General features: G+C 40.0%; 1 protein-coding gene across 6 annotated transcripts in view; it reads right to left on the bottom strand.

Moving 5' to 3' along the window:
• The window catches only part of TAFA5 (TAFA chemokine like family member 5), a 457,068-nt gene that overhangs the window by 322,690 nt on the left and 115,809 nt on the right, over window positions 1-18,569 (bottom strand). For 4 of the 6 annotated variants that reach the window (XR_012623646.1, XR_012623645.1, XR_012623644.1 and 1 more), the window contains exon 2: window positions 15,709-15,795. The exons of 1 other annotated variant lie outside the window; for it this stretch is intronic. Coding sequence is in view for 1 of the 5 variants with exons in the window: in XM_074827712.1 (XP_074683813.1) it covers window positions 15,709-15,795 (87 nt within the window). In the remaining 4 variants the exon portion in view is untranslated. Of the gene's footprint in view, window positions 1-5,835; window positions 6,132-15,708; window positions 15,796-18,569 lie in introns of those variants that run through there. One more of the 6 variants, XR_012623648.1, reaches the window with a different exon arrangement.

Below are 18,569 nucleotides of genomic sequence, written 5' to 3' on the forward strand. Positions count from 1 at the left end.
CCGGCACAGCAGATGCCAGATAGAGAACATCTTTCTCAGCTCCCTGAAAAGAAAATTAATGAGAGCTTTTGTCTGCATAGCTTCCTTTCACTGCCATATTTCTCTAACCCTATCTTAAAAAAAGAACACCTTTGAAAATACCAAAACATTTTCAAATACAAAGCTATTTTATCTCAAAGCAGCACCTTCTCTCATTTTTCTGCAGTCCTGATATGCTGTGCACTATCAAATAGCCACTGAACTGGGTCGTCTTAATTTTATTTATTTGCTATGAAGCTATAAAAAAAATGCAAACAAAATCCCCAGATTGGTAACCTTTCACATTTTCTTTCCTTGTGCAGCATTTATTCAAGCTTCAGGCTTTTTAACTGCCAAATCTGTTTCCTGGATGGGAAGAGAAAACTTCACTTCTGCATTCTGTGACTCTCTCTCTAGTCTGATGTGCTGCTCTGATAATCTCATTCGTATCTGCCTCTCCACCCCCACCCCACCCCCAAAAAATGTATAGAAGACAAACAGGAGAAAAGAATTATACTACAGTATGTTAAAAGTAGCAAACCCTTCAAAAGCAGGCAAATTTGCAGCTGGGAAACACTGTCCTCAACTCAGTTTTACTATACATAGGGAACACAGGCAGCACATCTGGTACGCAAGGTATTTTACTGTTTTGAGACACAGGTTAAGCATAAAAGGGCAAACTGAAAACAACAACACTAACATAAACTTTTTTCCCCACATTCTTAAAAGCAATTCTCTTTCTCACTTTAATTGTTTCTTTTTTTTAGTGTTTAAAAGATAAAAGAAAAATAATTTTTAAAGGAATGAAAGGCTGGCAATATTATCTGTCATAATAAGTCACATTCAAATTCTTTCCAGGAAAATTTTGAAGGCCAAAGTCTCAAAAAGTTTTGGAAGATAACAACTTTCCTCAAAAAGTTTTACACAGCAGTAAACATCCATTTTACCAACTTGAAAAAGCTATCAGATTATATAAACAGAAAGTTCTGAAAAAAATTATTTTGGGTATACTGACAAGTAGACATTTTCAAACATTAGCAGAGGAGTAGCAGAGTTGCTTGGGGTTACACAGATAAATAATGTTCCTTATTATTTTCAGTGTCAAAATGTACACTCTAAAAACACAAAAATATGCAAAAAGCTTTTCCAATACTTTTAGAGCAGGCTAAAATATTTAAATCTGTAAAAAGTGACAGAATAAAGATATTAAGTACAAAACCAAGTTATTATGTGTAATAAATGCATTCTTTTAAAGAAAGTGCTGCAGTATTTTTTGCTATTGTGACATTAATTCCTCTAAATGTGTTTGACAGAGAAGTGCCAACAAGAGTGTAACCAATAATTGCTAACTTTTGCCTACGGCAGAAAAAAAGGGAAAGTATGAAAAATGTGCTAAACAGATACCTTTTCATATATGTAAGTATATACTAAATCTGCACAAATGATACTAAAATTCTGGTTTATAGCCATAATCATCTGGATATAGCAGAAATATTGGAATTCTCTTGTCTCTGCTTAACTGCTGCATCATATCAACAGAAAATCCTATTTTACACGGCTTACTACTGAACAGCTACCCAACAGATTAAGAAAGTGGTTTTGAGATCTGCATACGCCAATCTTCTATACTTTTAAGATTCTTGAAACCGAATCCATGTTTCTGTGTAGTTCCTCTCCAAACAAGGCTCACGCCACCCTAATCTCATAAACCATTCAAAATATTAAATCACTCTTGATAGATAAGACATTCCAGTCTCTTAATGAGCAATCACAGATAAAGAAAGCTTTCAAGTATATCCCAGGCTGTAACACACCCTGGCTTCAACATCCACATACCCTCCCAAAGTTAATCCCTAACTGCACTACTTTCCATGGGATTCAAAGTCACGTTTAGAAACTGTATCCTTTACCTTTCCCCATCACTGCTGTGTCTGAATGGTTAAAATGTTCTACTACGTGAAAAGAGTACTTGTCTGGGGGCAAAGGAGTTCCCAGAATTAATGTGTGTAACATCAACTCAATGGTTTTCAGGTCTCTTTGAATAAATATATTAAACAATAAGAGATTAAAAATTATTTTAAATCAGGCATGAGTAGTGAATGTAATTATTTTTAATTCTCAGTGGCGTATGCAAAAAGTTTTAGATATTTCAATTTTTAACACCCCTTCACACTGACTGCAGCTGACTAGGGTGTGTTAAATTGCTTTGCAGGAAGATCAGACAGGCATGGGACTGCAATTATATATCACAATACCCTTTTCTGGGTTCACAGCTCTATTCATCTTTTAGAAACACTGAAGGACAGATTGGACATAGGGGAACGGATTAGCCACAGGACGACCTGTATTTCCACATAAAAGCCTAAGTGTGGAAAAATGGCACCCTGTGTCACCCATTCTTCACTTCCTGAAAAAAACATATTCATGAAAATAGACATTTAAACAGCTCTTTCCCACTCATCTCAGAACAAGCATTCATTGTTTCTTAACACCATTTAAATGGCAATAATGAAATGCTACTACTAAACTGCCTTAATTCAAAAATGTATATAAAAATATTTAAGAATTGACAGGGCTACTAAGAGTAAAACCTAAGTTCAAAATAGGAACTAATATGAAAAATTAGCAGTGTGAAATCTCTCAGTTGACTGTTCAAACACACAACCTCATATTTATGAATGTGACTGAAGGAGGATTTGGTTCTGATAATAAGTTTCAGCTGGATGTAATGAAAGTTCTACACATTATAGCCATGCAGTACAACTGAAATTACAAAAATATCTTGTGTTAGTAGGTGATAAGAGTTTAACATAACAGATAACATCTCTAATTCCAAGTGAGTAAAAGGAAAATGAATGCAGAAAAAGACATGTGGTAATTATATAATTTTGAGATGTTTTAAGAAGTGAAGATTATGTCAGTTTTCTATTAAGACCTGCCTCTGGAAAAACAATAAGCAGTAAATATTATGAAACATGCAAAAATGGGAAGAGTGTGCATTAATAAATTAAGTCAGACCTGTAATTAATTGTACATGTCATTCTTCTTATATCAATTGTCTTGCATACAAAAGAGATGCTTGGTGTATGAGCTTGTACTGTCAAATTGTCTCAGGAGATATGTGCTATCAGCTAATCTGATCAAGTTAGGCAAACTGGTGGTTTACTTGTTTGTTCTGTGGGACTACAGGAAAGTATCCTTCTGCACAAGAAATAATCAAATGAAAATTTCCAAGCACTTATCTTAGGAATTCGACCACACAGCTAAGTTACAAACAATGAGCCCATGTAGTTCATTAGGCTCTGACGGGAAATTAATCTTTTTGCCAGGAAATCAACAGTCTGACAAAATTATGGCAATGAGATATGCCATTCCTAACTTTTTATAAAATTTTAATGTAAAGGCCTAACTGGTATCAGAAAATAATTTCAAATCTTCTGAAGTTAAGGTAACAGCCATCTCATATGTATTCTTTTTTATACATATTTACTTAGTAAACTAATGCGGTAGGCACATGGTTAAATGATTCGCTAGTCTTTTCCTCACACTTCTTTCACTTGTTTTCTTACTGAAAATAATGATAATAAAACCCCACAGGTTTTAAAATGAAAAAGAAAGGAAATGTAAATCTTGCTTTTGCAAACTGTTTGCAATATGTAGCTTAAATCTTCTGTTATCTATTTCTCCTTCTCTTAGATGCTTGTATTTGAATATATTATGCTTAATCCAATCATTTTTATTGGATATTTGAAAAGTTCTTCATAAAGAAAAAACTCAGTTATACCATGCAGACTTTCAAGCAATTCCACTATTCAGTGTCATTACTGAAACTACAGGGAGGAATACATACATTGCTGAAGTAATTATACAAAAGGGGTCAAAATGCTATTGTGGAGATTAGCACCCGTCAAGAAAAGGCTGACAACTAGCCCAATACATGCAATCTGTATTTACAGAAAGTATATAGTTCTCAGTGTTAAACAAAACAGAAACATTTTGTTCGCAAATATAAACAAACTGATGCAATTAAGTTATCCACAAGGCTAAGAGCTTCAGTTTTCTCTCTGCAGTCCATGTTAAGAGTGGCTATAAATGCTGGAGGAGAAGCAATGTAAAATGTGTTAAAAGTCCTCGGTGTATGGCCATGGTTTCTGGTTTTATATATTAATTTGCTAGCTTTCAACTCCTACAATGCAAGAAGAAATATTTTAAATAAAACAAAATGCTTCTTCCTTTATGGATTATTTACAGTAACACAGGTCTCAAAATCAAGCAGTGAAAGAGTGAAGGAAAAAAAAAAAAAAAGCATAATGCCAAATACTGACAAAAAAAATAGCCTGAAATGACTGGCAGTATTTCATTCTGCAAAATCTCCTCAAAAGGAGTCATCTCATTAGACAGAGATATATAAATACACTAGTCCGAGCATTTTAGAAGAATGTTAAATAAGTGACTATGTGGGAGGCATTGCACACAATGCAATTAAACCGTGGATAGGTTTCTTAAAGGAGAAATCGCTGGCACTAGAGATATCTGGATAACGCTTCTTAATTAAAGAAATCAGGCAAATCAGTGTTTATTCAATTCAGAAAAGATCTGTGAAAGTGTACAGTCTCGTGCCTTTTTTGGACTGACACTAAATTAAAACCAGTAGCAATACTTCAGTAGTTGCAAGACTGTCGCTTTGCCCAGTCTTGGGTGAAACTTTGTCCCAGTCACATAAAAGTTTTTTTTCCATGCTTTGCGCTGCCAGCCCTCCAAGCTGAGCTGGGCTGCTTCTTCCGGCAGCTATAATCTCAATTATATTACAATGCTAAAAAAGAATAAATGGGTTCACCAAAACCCCCATATATCGTGTTACATTTAACACTGCTTAAAGAACAGCACTGGGCTTTCCCACACACCACCAAATATATATACACCTCTCAGGATTCACACTTGAATCTCAGACTACAGTTTGCTTTACAAATAAGCAGTGGAATCACTATTTCAGCAGAGGGAAAAACAAAACAACAACAACAAAAAAAGGAGTAATTTCCTGAGGAAAGAAAACAAACAAAAAGAAACAAAACAAAACAAAAAAAAAGAGCAATATGAGGTTTACTCCCCAAGAAATTTCCTCTATCCACTTAATCAAACATATCTGTTTCCACCCAGCTCACATAGGGAAGAAAAAAAAAAAAAAAGCCTGCCCCACAATCCAAACTCTTTTCTCCAGCAAATTGTAATCACAATTTTCTGACCACAAGGTGGAAAAAAACAGGACCGTTGAAACCACGCAAAGGCCTCTTCCAGTTTTGGGGCAGCAAGGAGGAGAATGAAGATGCTGAACGCCCAGGATTTACTCTGCCCTGCCCTTTCCATAGAACTTTAGTGCCATCTATTGAAAATGTACCGAATGAGGAAGAGGGAAAGGATGTCTATTGATCTGGTATAAAAATAAGACGTTTACTTGTTAATGGTTTTTTTGGTTTATTAATGCTCCCATGATGACTACTGTTCTGTGGTCATCCGATAGCAACAAATATTTTCTATACACTGTACATGCCCCATAAAGAAATGAGGCATTGGCTAAAACATTGACTACAAACATCATACACATTATACATATATATATATACACATTTACCACGAATGTAAGTCTAAAGCTACCTCTTATCTAAAGGAACAAAAATGAGAAGGCTTTAACGGAAAAGAAAAATAACGTGGAAGCACTGCTGTAAATAGAACATACTGGAAACAGTAAAAATAATTAAGGCACCTCGTAAAGACCTCAGTATTAAAGAACAGGGTATGCAGACATGCAGATATAATTACCTTCTTTAAGAAACTGTGAGTGGATGACAAATATAAGAAAACAGCAGATCGCTGCTCCTGCTAGTGCCCATAAAGCTTTCAAGAGCTGCATCTCGGTCTGAAACTCAGTAAATACCCAGAAAGTCACACAATGAATTTCCACAGCGATGCATCAACGCTTCCCTCTGTGCGCCAGGCGCGGCGGCTCCCGGCAGGGACCACACTCCCGAGCAGGGCGGGCGAGCCCGGGGCTGCGGAGGAGGGGCCGGGGCTTCACACCCCGCGCGGGGGCAGCGGCAGCGCCGCGCTCTCCTGGCCGCGGCAGCCGGCGCGGGGCCCCATGAATCAGCGCTCCGTCTCCGCGGGAGCCGCGCCGAGCCGCGCCGAGCCGGCGGCGGGGGCAGGGAGGCCGGCAGCGCCGGGCAGGGCTGCGCAACAGCGCCCGCTGCGCCGCGGGGCCGCCGCCGCCCGCTCAGGGCGCGCCGCCGCCGGGCGGCGCGGGGCGCGCGGGGGCCGGGCCCACCCCGCCGAGGCTCCGCGGGAGCCGCTGCAGCATCGCCGGGCTGCGGGCGCCGCCGCTCGCTCCTCGGGCCGCCGCTCCGCTGCTGGCTGCCACGGCTCGGGGAGGAGAGAGCGAGCGGGGTGGGGAGGGAGCGGGGGGAGGGAGGGAGGGATCTCTCTTTACTGCAACTTCTCCCGGCTGGCGGCAATTTGTTGCACCCCCTTCCCCTCCTCCCCGCGCTCGGAGATCCCCTCTGCTGCGGGGAGGGGGGACTACACACACACACATTCACACACACACTCACACACACACACTCACACTCAGCTCATCCCGCCGTCCCCGGCAAACGCGGGGCCACCCGGGGGCTCTCGCAAGGATCGCCGGCCTCCCCTCGGGCTCACACCTCCGCCGCCGGGGCTCCTCGCCGCCCGGCTACGGGAACCCGCCCCCCGGGCCCCGCAGGCGGCCCCGCTCTCTCGCCCGCCCGCGGGGTCGACCCCGTCCCGGCGCCGCTGCCCGGCAGTGGCACCGGGCTACGGCCAGAGCTCGCTCAGTTTACAGGTTGATGCCTCCGTTGCAGCCATCCCCACGGAAAACAAGAACGCAAATGAAAGAATGCTATAAATCACAAAAAAAAAAAAAAAAAAAAAAAAAAAAAAAAAAAAGGACCGGGTCTGTGATTTTGCTGCCGCCCTCCCACTCCAGGGGAAGGACCGAGCCGCTGCGGCCGGCCGCCGTAGAGAAGCCGGGCGGGGCGGCGGGAAGGCCGGGGAGGTGCTGCGATGCGGAGCCGCTCCGCGGGGGCTGCGCGCTCGGCCTCGCCACTGTGGGACGCGGCAGCCCCGGCCGGGGGCAGACACGCCGCGGCGGTGCGCGCCCGGGAGCCGCGGGGACCGCCCCGACGGACGGGGAATGCCCCTAAGGGCACCGAGCTCCCTGCCGCGCCCGCGGCTGGCGGCGGCTCGGTGGGGCGGTGCGGGGTAGGGGAGCCGCTGCGCTCCCAAGCGCCGCCGGCTGCGCGTGTTCGGGCGGCGGAGGGGGCTGCCTGGGCCGCGCTCCCGCCCGGGTGCCCCCCTGCCCGCGGGCACGGTGTGGCTGCGCGCCTCTCGCGTTCAAACGCCGCTGGCTGCCCCGCGCAACTTCCGCGAGGCGTGCGTGCCCGGCGCCGCGGCCTGCGCTGGCTCGCGGGGCAAAACCCCGAGTGCCGCGGAGCGGCGAGGGGAGCAGCGCGGCCCAAGGCCGGCGGGGCGGCGGGGCCGGAGCGGGTGTGGGCAGGGTGCGAGCGACGGGCGCGTAACACGGGGAGAGGAGGGGGACCGCGCGGCGGCACCGCGGGAGCCTGCGGGCAGGAGGCGGCTGCAGCGCCGGGCGGCCTCGGCGGGGCAGGCGGCAGTACACGGCCCGGTACGGCACGGCTTGGCTTGGCACGACACGGCCCGGCTTGGCTCGGCTCGGCACGACACGTCTCGGCTCGGCACAGCCGCGGGCCCTCCTCGCCGTGCAGCTAAACTGCAAGTTGCTGCGCTCCTCAGGCCGGCTGCCCGCATCAGCACTGGAGTAACGCACCGATGGCCGCTGCCTTCCCCCGGTTTGTCCGGGATAGACAGGAAAGCGCATCCATAGTTTTGAGGATATAAACCAAGTAACGGAATCCTTGCACACTAAGAGCTTTGTTTTCATAGCTCTTTGGTTACATGTTTGCATTTATGTTATTTTTTGTAATACTTAATATTTAAATATTTTAATTAAAAAACAAAACAAAACAAAACAAAAAAAAACAAAAAAAACCCCACAAAACCAAAAACAACCACGGGAGGGTTTCCAATTGCTGGGAAGGACGGATTAGTAAAAGACCAGTATTTTCATTGGGCAAACATCTCCCTTGTTGTTGATGATGTGTGTTAAGTTCTTCCCTGTGCTTTCTGTCTTTTCACTGATAGCACAGAGAAACATTAAAAACAACAATCTTTTGAATTTTAAACTTCACACAAGTCCCTATAAACCCATTTATTGAATTTACTATATTTGAAGATTACAGCAATGCAATGTTAAAGCAATGTCATAGCTACACTAGAAATATTCCACTGTAAATCCTTCATTCTGAAATGTACACTTTGGTGCGAAATTGGCCATGCTTGGATGCAGTTCAAGTTCGGTTTTGTTTGTTTATTTGTCTTCTGGGTGAAAGAAAAAAGATGTCAAGTAGCTAAAGAAAATTCACACATTTTACACTTAAGCAAACACAAAAAAAACCCAACCCTGACATAGCAGCTTTTATCTCCACAGATGTGGATCTTAAAAGTGTGACAAAGTTAAGAGTTTATGTAGTCCAGGATAAGCAATATGTATATTTCAGTTTGAACATGCTGAATTTGAAGAGAAATCCTGTGAATAATTTTACACATTACTTTCCTTTTTGACTAAAAGCATGTGAAGACCCACTGTCAATGGGTCAAAATCTCCAAATTGCTTGCCCCTTTTGAGGTGCAAGAGGATAGCCCTTCTCCCATTTTAAACTTCTCTTACTTCTTTGAGCTTCTGAATTAGACAAACACTCCTGGGCTTCTGTGGGCTTTGGATCAGACCCCTTCATAAGCAAGGCATCAGAATGCGGCACTGTGCTTCCCGGCCACAGGGGAGTCACTCTGCATGCACACTAGAGTAAGTAGGAGCAAAATCTGGTTCAGTGCTCACACTGTACAGAGATATTTAGTCTCATAGCAACAAGGGATTCCAGAAGACTTCCCATTTGAGAGGACAGAGGTACCTGGCAACGCCGCTTGCCGCACTAAATAAGGTTCACTGTGGTTTTTGTGTTTTCTAAATAGCTTTGGACCTTTCAAATAGGGTGAGTCCTATCAGAAATATCCCTCTTCAATATCTTGTCACCTGCAAAAAGATTTATAAGATATCAAAGATACCTCAAGTTACCAGTGTAGACTTCTCTGGGAGAGTTTCCTGAATAAATTCCACTGACAAAAATTCTCCCTTATCTTTCAGCCTTTTAAGATTTGCATCCCCAACTAATGGACTAACACCCATCCAACAACTTCTAAGCTCCTTAGGCCAAGAGATATTTACAGAACTATCTCACTGTGAATTTTCAGATTTTTGCCAGAGTTCTGACCCCAAACATCTCCAGCAATACAGAGGCAAAAAGGCTGTGGTCCTGCAGCAGCTCCTGCCAGGGAACCACTCCACGGGAACTCTCCCAGTTGTGTTTTAATGATAAAGGAGGGACGTTCAGCACCTGCAAGCTGGTAATGGATGGTGATGGCGTTGGAAGACATTTCCAATACAGAAGACAGTTGCAGCTGCAAAAAGTAGTGAGGAAGTGAGGAATGCATTTTCTTGATGATCAAGGAGCAAGAGCAAATATGTATAAGATATAAATTCTTCTGAGTTCTTATAAGAAAGCAGCACAAAAATGAAGTGCATAATTTCCAAATGTGTGTTCTCTTTTGGAAATACAGCTCATTTGTTCTTTTTACCAAAACTTCAATCTAGTTCCACAGCATTACTAAAACTGGAACTCTGTAGCAAAGACAGCAGCCTTTGCTCAATTTTAGAGATTTAAAAATATTATCTATACTCTGCATTTAATTCTGTGAAAAGATTCTACCAAACTTTAGAAGATTTACTCTTCGCTACTGAGATATTTTAACAATAAAAACATGCTAAAATTCCTGGAAGACAATCATGTTCAGATTGTATTCCATATACCTGTAACTAAGGCCGTAGTATTTTCAGTTGTGTCAAATGCCTTTTGCATAATTATTTTATTCCTGTTAATGCAATAAACCCCAAAATTATGCACGGCCAATGCAGATCTAAATGCAGGAGCGCAAGAGATGACGTTAGCCCATTTTCACTAATGAATTTGGAAACTACTACTGGCTTTGAATCACAAAAAAAAGAGCAGACGATATTTATTATTAGGTTAGCTAGACCAAACCTTTGCTAATGCCCACTGGATTTCATTTTTGTTAGTTTTGAGTTACTCAGGCAATAGTCTGTCACCAGTCACTTGAGGTGATTATTCCAGCCCAGTGGTTCTCTCAGCTGGAATGTTTCTCCTGATGCTAAGTTTAACATTTTATTTTGTTGAAATTCACCCAGTTCATCCTTCACATATGCCTGAAGTGCCATTATAAATCTTTTCCTATTTTGAATCTAACCAAAATACATGCTATATTGAAAACATAGTAATGAATACAGATGGATATATTTCCACCAATTAGTTTTTGCAGCTTTTAAATATTTTTTTTCCCTCTGTTCTCTGCATGCCAATGGCTGGTTCTCATTTCTTTGCTACAGGGCTGGTCACAACTATAGTAGTCCTCAAAATTTTATCACTGATCTTCAGTTGATGCTGGGTAAGTGTCACTGGAGTATAAATTAACCTCTAAAGAGATTCTGTTAACCATTGGTTTGTGACATGATGCAGCTACCATAAGAACGACAAATACACATCTATATGATCATCTCCTTCCACGAACACCTAAAATTTTCACTTGTTTTTCCTTCCCTTACCTAATTAGGTGATATGTTAATATGTCTTTAGTAATTTTTTGACAGACCAAACCCAGCTTCCTGTTCTTTCTCCTAGTGGCAAATTCATAAAAGGGATAGCACAGTCTAGATAATTTAGAATAACCAATGTGCAATTTCCTTGCTACAGTGCATCATGTCTACTTAAAACTGTCAATGTTTTGGCGGGGGGGGGGTGGGGGGGGTAAGTCATTTTGTTTCCTTTGGCTTTCCAGTTGTACAATTCTGCTGTTCTTGTCTCCTTCGTACAGTCTTACTGACTTTCTATTCAGGTATGATTTTCTTCCTCTTTTCTATTTATAGAGAAAGAACTGTGCCAGCAGTTCATGTCATGTGGACAGTTGCCCATTGGAAACTCATTGCACTTTCTCCCACATAGCAGTCACCAGTTGATAATAGCTTTTGGCCACTGCTGACAAAGCCTGTATAGGAGCTGTCTAAGAAGAAGTGAAAGGTTCTATAAGACCACTCTGATCCCTTGAACCACTGGTAAATTCCCCCAAAACACAAATCTGAAATGACACAATATGCCAGTCACATATATGGGTAGTATAGTTCAACTATGTTACCATGTTTCTCCATCCATGTTGTACTCATGGATCATCTTCCTCATATCTGCTCATCAAGCAATCTCCCCTTATAAAATTCAAACCTTTGACAAGCTTGCTTCCAAAATGTTCCCTTTGTCCTCTTTCATTTTACCTTATACACTCAACCTGTTACAGGAAGCACCTAGCTTTGCAGTAGCTGCTCTGACACATTTAACAGCACAATTATAGATGACTTGGTAACCACCCATTGACTAAAAATAACCTAGCAACTGAAGACACACTTAGGAATTTATACTTAGATATCCCAGAGGAACCCTTCACAGCTCCTGTAGCTGGGGAAAACATGTATCTCACCAAATGCAGTAAGCTAGGAATCCTCAGGGGTGGGGGCGGGGGGACATAGGGGAAGTGATAACATTGCACAGCTGAAAGATTTTCCAGACAACACTCTGCCAGCTAATCCAACTCTTACCCAACTATCTCTGCAATTAACGTTTCCTACCGAGAACAATGACAGCATTATGACCTGGGGAATTTTCTACATAGAAAGACCCCAACATATCTGGAACTACAAAATTTAGAGTCTTAAAAAATCCAGTTCCTACACTGATGGTACTTGCAACCAGTACAGATCCAAAGGAACTAGTGCCAGTATGCATATGAGAAAATACATGAGCTGTAATGAATGAGCTGCCAATGAGGAGGGAGCCAGGGCAGCATATCCTGTGTGAAGAACCTGCAGTGCTGAAACTCATTCTTGCCTTCGAGAGTACAGATACTTTTTTTATACGAGTTGTACAAGTTTACACTCAACCTGTTCAGGAAGAAATATTCTGATGTCTGAAGAAAGAGACATCTAAATTATGTGATTTAATTTCTATGATATATGATTACATATGCTATGGCTGCCTATGGATAATTTTATATATTTGAGGGAAAAATAATCTCAGTATTAAATTGACAGAACCACACATCTCTTAATGGAGAACTAGTAATACTACAGTGTCTGGCTGCCCACCCTTTCCTACTCCCAATTTTTTCCCATTTGTTTATAGCCTTCATCAATTCTTGTTTTCAAAATATGCCTTCATTCAGCTAAAAAGAAGTGAATAGGTAGCAGTTTACATCCAGGAGGCGAACTACTAATCTCAAAGCAAGAGTCTACAAAGGGCCTTTCTACCTGCCTGCAGTTGTAAGATTATTGCCTCGAAATGATAATGAAGTGTTCAAACTCAGGTTGGGCGGGGATTTGAGCAACCTGATCTAGTGAAAGATATCCATGCCCATGGTAGAGGGCTTGAACGGGATGATCTTTGAAGGTCCCTTCCAACCCAAACCATTCTGTGATTCTCTGACTTTACAATAATTCAGAGACAGCATACAACTGTTGAAACACACAGTTAAGACTGATGGGCAAGGCATAGGCTTGAATGTTCCAATGATTATAGGGCTATTCAGAAAAATCACCATGAAACTGAGAGGGCCTATCCTCATATTTTTTACTTTTTATATATTTTAAGATCATCTGCACTTTTTAACACTTCTCAAAATACAATTCTTTATTCCTTTTTTAGAAAAAGGATTTGTGTTATAACCAGGATAATTAAACACATGAAGTTAATGGAATTTAGTTATGATCCACAGTTTCCAGCATCAATTCCTGAGGGTCCAGCCTAAATGCACACAACTAAAATGCTGTAACATTCACTGAGTAAGTTCTTAATTGAAACTGAGACCCATGGAGAAAGCCATGCTGAATAACCAGTGACTCTATGACTCAAGTCACAGCAAACCTTTATAGAATGGCCAACAGCAGTGTTGTATGGAGAAGTTAATAAGCTAATACATTTGGGGGTCTTGTTGCTTCCTCCCACCTTAGAGGAGGGGAAAAATAAAAAGAATCCAAATTTTACTATACAAACCCATGGTCACTGGCAACTTAACCAATAAGCTCTTTGACCTATAGCTTGAACTTTAAACAGAGAACTTTCTTTACATTTATATAGCTGTTGACTTTCCACCTCAAAATCTGGATATCAGAAGAAATGATCAGGAGATGAAGTCAGGCCACAATGGACACTTTTAATTCTTTCTATTAGCAATTCTTACTGTAGTAAATAGGAAACAGAGCTGCAGCAAAAATGGAGCATATCCAAAACAAACCAGACACCTCCACAGTTAGCTAGAACAGGTTCTGAACTTAAGAAGAAGAGACAATGGCTGCCTCTGTAATATTTGAGCACATTGGGCGACATTACTGAGGGCAGAGGTATGTTGCTAATAAGATAGTGGAGGGGAAACAAGTATTTTTCAGACAAATGTTAAGTGCAGATGCTTTAAAAATTATCCAAAACCTCAAATAAACAGTTGAAAATTGTTACATGCACAAAATGAACAATTATTACATTTTAAGTATAAATTAAAATGGGTTTATCACTATGGCACTCTTTTTTTAACCCGAAAACTCTCATGTTTTCAAGAGATCTACACCTGCATCAGAATGTTATGTTAAAGGAGCCCCAGAATTTTATATATTTCCTTCTGGGTCTGTGTTCAGGACTTCATTCAAAAATCTCAAATAAGTAAAAGAGAAAATGGTTTTTAAATTTATAATCTTGAATCTTAGAACACAAACTTGTTTGTCATTCTGAAATACAAACCAATAATTTTACAAGCCATTCATGTATAATATAGTTCACTAGTTCTTGATAGCAAAGAAAAAAAAAAACCATTAGCCAGTCTCAGCTTTTATTAGATATGAGCTAATACTAAATGGTATAAGAAATATTTTGTTCAGTAGGATAAAAATGGATTACTGCAAGCTAATCTGAGATTTATTACTGGACTCTGTGGAATTAACACACTGAAGGCCCATCTATGTACACCTGGGGTGGGATAATGGCAGGAACTGCAGATTAATATAACCTTCCCTTGCATGCACAACCTATTTATTATTTGCTTGTCTCTTTGTTTTTGTGGGAAGTTTATTTCTTCTTTTTACCAGATATATCAGGCAGCCTATAGCTTACTACAGTTAATGAAGTAGCCACTGTATAGCAGCTTCCCACAAAACTTTTTATGAAAAGAATATTTTTAAAGGGAAACACCCTCTTTGGTTTTCTTTTGAATTGTGCTGTTTCTATTAGAACCAGTTTTCTGCATGCTTACATTGTTTTAAAATAGAAAGCTTTAATTGCAATATGAAATGAAGCATCTAAGATTTTGGCATTTAACAAAAAGCCGCCTCAGCACATGAGGCAGTATTATGTTTTTAAGTTGTAACTGAAGCTAGTGACAGTGCACAGCCTGGACTAACTCCTGTAAAAATCCTGGAGACACTATAGCTGATTCAGCTGGATTTCAGCTGGATAAAACATTACAAAGAGCATTATACAAACACTGTAGGAGATAGAGCATCCTTCTCTACAGCAGAATATACACTCTCCCTGGACATTGCTTAACCTTAAATAGAGGAGTAAAGTGGATCATGGACCCCTCCTTGTGCCAGCTCCTGGGAGGTTTTAGCATCATGCCTGTGCTGGACTGTCCCGGTCATCATACTCATCAGCAGGCTTTTGAACAAGAGACAGAAAGCTTTTTCTGATTTCTTCACTTAATGCACGCTCAGTGAAAGCCCCACACCAACACCCCATGTCTACACTGTCCTTCATGCACAGGTACAATTCACCAGCCCATATGTTTTTAGTTGCCTGTGTCTATATCCAAAAGGGCAAATGAGTCATGATAGCTAACTTCTCCTGACTGAACAAGAGTGTATAACGTAATATGTAGATAGAAGAGATGACCTGGGAATTAAAGCTTGAATGTGAGTTTTAGTCTTAAACTAGTATATTGGTTAAGCCATGCCCACAGAAACAGTCAGCTTTGACCCTAAAGTCACAGTAAAAAATCTGAGTATGGTTTACCTCACCAGTATACTAATATAATGGTAATATGATGACATTACATTAGTATAATATTATACATTGAATGGCTACTATAGAAAAAGTAGGCACATCAGAAGTGGGTTATGATGAATTAAAGTTTTTATGTATGAATTACCACATACAGATTAGATATTGTATTTACTTTTTTAAAATAGTTGTTACCTTTTTTTTTTTTACCAAAAATGTTTATTTCATTTTGTTTAACATTTCAGAGGAAACTAGTATAGTCTATTCTGGCAATAATACACAGAATAATAGGTCAGTAACACAGTTTATAAACTATACGCTCTCAATCCATGCCATAGTGCTTTGAGAATGTGTCAACACTCAGTAATTTCCTTACCCATCTCAAAAGCATCTTGGAAGCACCCCGGGCAATGTCTCATATACAGCCATTGAGGGTTATCCGCTCCAAAATAGCTGTTATAATCTGAATGGAAGAACCATAAATGATTCAATTGAAATCACTTCTGAAAATGCAAAAGGAAATGAACACAGAATAAACTACAACATTAGGGGGTCTAACAGCCCACAAACCTGAAGATTTAGAATTGAAGACTTGGGCGTTTCCCCTTACAATCATCCAACTGTATGTAACAGCTACTTTAAGATGCTGAGAACAGTATTCATAAAATTGACCTTCACTGATTTTAGAAGAGTTTTTTGCAACATTTCAGATATAATTTAACCAAACATATCCAACTGCATCTGACACAACTGAAACTTGTTAAAATAGTCTCTCTCTCTCTCTCCCTCTCTCCTTCTCTCTTTGAAAGAGGTTAAGTATTCCTATCTTCCCTATAAAGGAGATATAGTAAGGGACATAGCACTTATCTAGTTATAGCCTTCATAGTAAAACCGTGTTAAATAAAAACTTAAAATCTAATGCCACCAAATGTTGGATCCACAAACAGCTTGCTTTGTGGTTTTTTTTTTTTTTCCTTTATGAAGAAACAATGCCAGAAAAAAATCCTTTTTTTTTTTTTTTTTCACAGAAAACTAATGGAATTCTGTAAAACCAGAACAAATCAAACTCCCAAAACACATGACAATTACTTCTAGAAACAAGGGACTAGCAAAAGAAAGTATACTAACTAGAATGATTGCTATGGTTAGATAGGATATTTTAGATTTATTTTGAATGCCACCCACATTTTGTATTGTTTGCTTCTCTTTGCCTACACATAATTTTTTTTTCTTCTGCTATGTACCATTACATTTAAAAGTTGGCTTTTTTTTCATAATCACTTCAGAATAATATAGAGGAGACATGAGAAGCAGGTGTGTACTTTAGTAAACTGAAATATCAGATAGTATGAGCAAGATAACGTTTAATTGTATGTTAAGTATTGCCTGAGGGATCAGCAAGGGAGAAGTAATTCTGTTGATGTAAACGTGCAACTCGCATCAGTCCTAAAGACATGCCATAGGTATGAAGGTATTTATCAATAATGTTGTCCTATCAAAGTGGATAGAATCAGTATATGACCAATGACCTCCTACTGTGAGAAATATCTGCAATTTACTTTGCCATACAAAAAGGCCTTACCCTTTCCAGATTATGCACCCTGCTTCTTCTCATACAGAAAAACATCCTCAAAAAGGCATAGAACACAGAACATAGCAATGCAACTGTAATAGTTTGAGTAGGTTTAACTGTTTTCTTTTTCTTTACCAGATAGACTGTCAAAGATGTGTATCTATCTTCCTTTTGACAGACACAACATAGGACAAAAATTTTGTCACAGAAATTTGAATTTTCCACTGTTTGTGAATGCTCATCTTTTTTAATTGGCTGCTGGAACTGAGTTTTGCAAACAGGCATCTTTTCGGGTTTTCTAAACTGTTTTTTTCAAACTATATTAATCTTTATCGTCCCAATTATTTTTTGTGTGCGATGCATACAGTGTATCAAAAAGGATTAGTTTGACACAAAATGTAAAATATTTCATATTTTTTAAGAAGATAAAAATAATCCTTTGAGTTACATTTTTTCTCAAATATTTTGCTAGAGAATTTATTGCCGTTGCAGTAGACTACCATGAAAATATATTAATACAGGAAATTCTTAGTAATGAAGGATTTGACTTAAATAATGCCTAATAAACAGAAATATGAATAAACTAAAAGTTGAAAAGAGTTGTTACAGTATAAAACAACAGAGAGAAAATAATGTTTCATTAACAATTGTTAATGATGCTTCCTCTCCTTAACTTTATTGATGCTTTTTATTCAATCCTGCATCAAGTTATATTACAAAAGATGGAGTTCTGATTAAGAATCTCCTAATACAAGTCTTTCATTTTCTGACTATAAGAAAAGATGGCTGTACTGAGTCTTTAGCTAAACCCAGAAAACAGGATACAATACATGAGGTTGGGAGCAGCCTGATGGTTGAGAATCCAAGTTAAGATTAGGAGCTGATGCTCACGGCTCCTTTTATAATAAGTTTGTACAATGCTGCAGCAGTGTAATTTACTTCTTGATTTCATTTTCAGTTCTGCTGTCCAGAGTTGTATATGTTACATATGTGTATAAGACAGGACAGTATCAACCCCAGTCAATCCCCAGTACTCATAGAGAGGGGGGGAAAAAAATAAAATACAAAGCTCTCTTCTCCTGCATTGTGAGGAAAGTCTAACCACAGCTTAAAAACAATATTCATCTTGAGAAGCCATCATTTTGAGAAGCATTTCCACTGTCACTCATATGGGAACTTTATTAAAAGCACTCCTATTCAGTACATATTCAAACAATAGTGGAGGGATGGACTTCACAGCAAACTGCATATTAATAACAAGTAATCCTATGAACCGCAGAACAAATGAGGCCTATTCTCCTGAATGTTTATATGTTGTAATTGACTGCAGGCTTTGATTTCCTACAGTTGTATATTTTTTAAGACCATGTTGATTCTCTATATTTAATATGGTAGCAGAGGACATAGTATCTGTTCCCACCATTGTGACATTTATAGGGTCTCTGTCTCCTAATGATCACCTATATTCATAAACCTTTTCAAACTTATATTTGATACTTCTATCTCTCTGAGAAATTTGGCTGAACTCAAAGTTTTTACATGAATGAACAACAGTTATCTTGTTTCCCACACCTCAAAAACTGCAGAGCCCTCTTCACTGTCCTTGGGGACTGCTCACACTCTTCCAAATCCCTTACTTCCATACTCTGTCTGCTGCCACTAGA

The sequence above is a fragment of the Strix aluco genome, chromosome 5 (assembly GCF_031877795.1).
Source record: "Strix aluco isolate bStrAlu1 chromosome 5, bStrAlu1.hap1, whole genome shotgun sequence".
NCBI classification, from domain to species: domain Eukaryota; kingdom Metazoa; phylum Chordata; class Aves; order Strigiformes; family Strigidae; genus Strix; species Strix aluco.